This window comes from Sinocyclocheilus anshuiensis, unplaced genomic scaffold, assembly GCF_001515605.1.
Source record: "Sinocyclocheilus anshuiensis isolate Anshui unplaced genomic scaffold, SAMN03320099.WGS_v1.1 scaffold176, whole genome shotgun sequence".
NCBI lineage: Eukaryota > Metazoa > Chordata > Actinopteri > Cypriniformes > Cyprinidae > Sinocyclocheilus > Sinocyclocheilus anshuiensis.
Genome location: NW_015555723.1, coordinates 303,581 through 305,175, shown reverse-complemented (window position 1 = coordinate 305,175; position 1,595 = coordinate 303,581). Strand labels below are relative to the sequence as shown.

General features: G+C 36.1%; 1 protein-coding gene across 3 annotated transcripts in view; it reads right to left on the bottom strand.

Annotated features, from left to right (window-relative positions):
• The window catches only part of LOC107672574 (noelin-like), a 20,241-nt gene that overhangs the window by 15,455 nt on the left and 3,191 nt on the right, over positions 1–1,595 (bottom strand). For 2 of the 3 annotated variants that reach the window (XM_016465820.1, XM_016465823.1), the window contains exon 1: positions 1,185–1,586. The exons of the other annotated variant lie outside the window; for it this stretch is intronic. In XM_016465820.1, coding sequence (XP_016321306.1) covers positions 1,185–1,250 — 66 coding nt within the window. In that variant the 5' untranslated portion in view covers positions 1,251–1,586. Of the gene's footprint in view, positions 1–1,184; positions 1,587–1,595 lie in introns of those variants that run through there. 3 annotated transcript variants of the gene reach the window in all.

Below are 1,595 nucleotides of genomic sequence, written 5' to 3'. Positions count from 1 at the left end.
ACTTGTTTTCACCTGCACTAACACATAAATATCTTGGAAATATCTAATCGATCACTGATTTGTACATGAAAAGTTTTCTTCCAGTGCAGGCCAAGCATATTTATGAAAAGTTTGCGCAATTTTATAAAATTGAATGTGAAACTACTTAATATTGTTTTACTTATGAAATTATTAGCATGCTATAATATGAAGTGCATCTAATGCCATAGTTAACTTAATAGGAAGGATGCAATATCAATTTTGTTTCAACCTGGATTTTTATTAAATTAGACTGGATCATATTTTTTTTCAGTGATTCATAATTTGGGATTTGTAATTTAAGATGACCGATATAGTTAAATGAATTATCCAATAACTCACAGTTCTATAGTGAACTAGAACCTTTTAACTTGTTTTATTAGCTACTTGTAGTATTAAGGTCAAATAAAATGCACCATGAAAGACAAAAACTAATACATTTAATCAAGCCTTGTTTCTTGCACAAAACAATCCATGGAAAATACATTAAAGAGATGAAATTAATTAAATTTGCAATATTAATTTTTCTGTACATTAAGACTAATGACCTTGTCCCTTCAGTAAAGCTGAAATGTTACCATTTGGTTAACTCACCAACAGAGATTTAATGTCAAGGCGTACAGAAAAACTAGTTACTGAAGAGTAAGCATCAGTGTGGAGTGTGGAGAAAGCAATTTACTTGCTATTTTTGTCTTCAAAGTGAGATTGTAGTGTCAGAGACAATCACAGAGTGTGGATAATGAGAATACACTGCACAAGCCCTGGAGTGTTTTAACTTGAATAGGGATAATCATATAAATGATAAAATTATATTGATGATCACTCTCACACACGCAATAACAGAGACTTCACTGGTACCAAGATGCATTTATCTTCAACTATTAGCTACTCTGTGAACACATTCATAATCACCTACAATAAAGCCTATAAACCTACATAAAAGTTATTATTAAAAAAAACCTCTAGCCATGTGGCATGAAAGCTCTAGAAAAGAGAATCCCCGCTGTGATTTTCTTCTAAATGAGGTTTAATCATATTAGTCTATCCCGATCTCTGCTGCCCAATAGATTAATCGGCCCTTATTATAATACACAAAACGGCTTATTCTGAGCATATCTGCCTAATTATTCCGAGATGCGCGCTGAAAATGGCGTTTATAAACCTACTTGGGTGAGTTCAGTGCCCATCAGTACAAGGAGGGTGAGACTCAGGAGCTTGCTTGCAGGCTGCATCTTCTGCCGCCGATGCCACCTGATCCGAGGATATCACATGCAGAGCTGTTTTCTGTGCAGCTATCCGGCTCTCTAGTAGATGCTCCTCTTGAACGTACGTATATGTTTTAATTCAGCGCCAAGATAATGGAAAAATGAGATTGGAATGGTTTGCAGAGCCGTCTCTTTGCATATTTATCTAATCTCAGTTTCTCGACGCCTCTTCGTTCTCTTTCTTGCTGGACCGGCGATCCGATCGCGAATGTAGGGATGAGCACGAAAGCGGCGAAAATATTACTTCATCACTAGACAAACTTGGCTGGTTAATACGAGAGAGTAGGTGTGGGCATAAAATTTGAGAAGCGG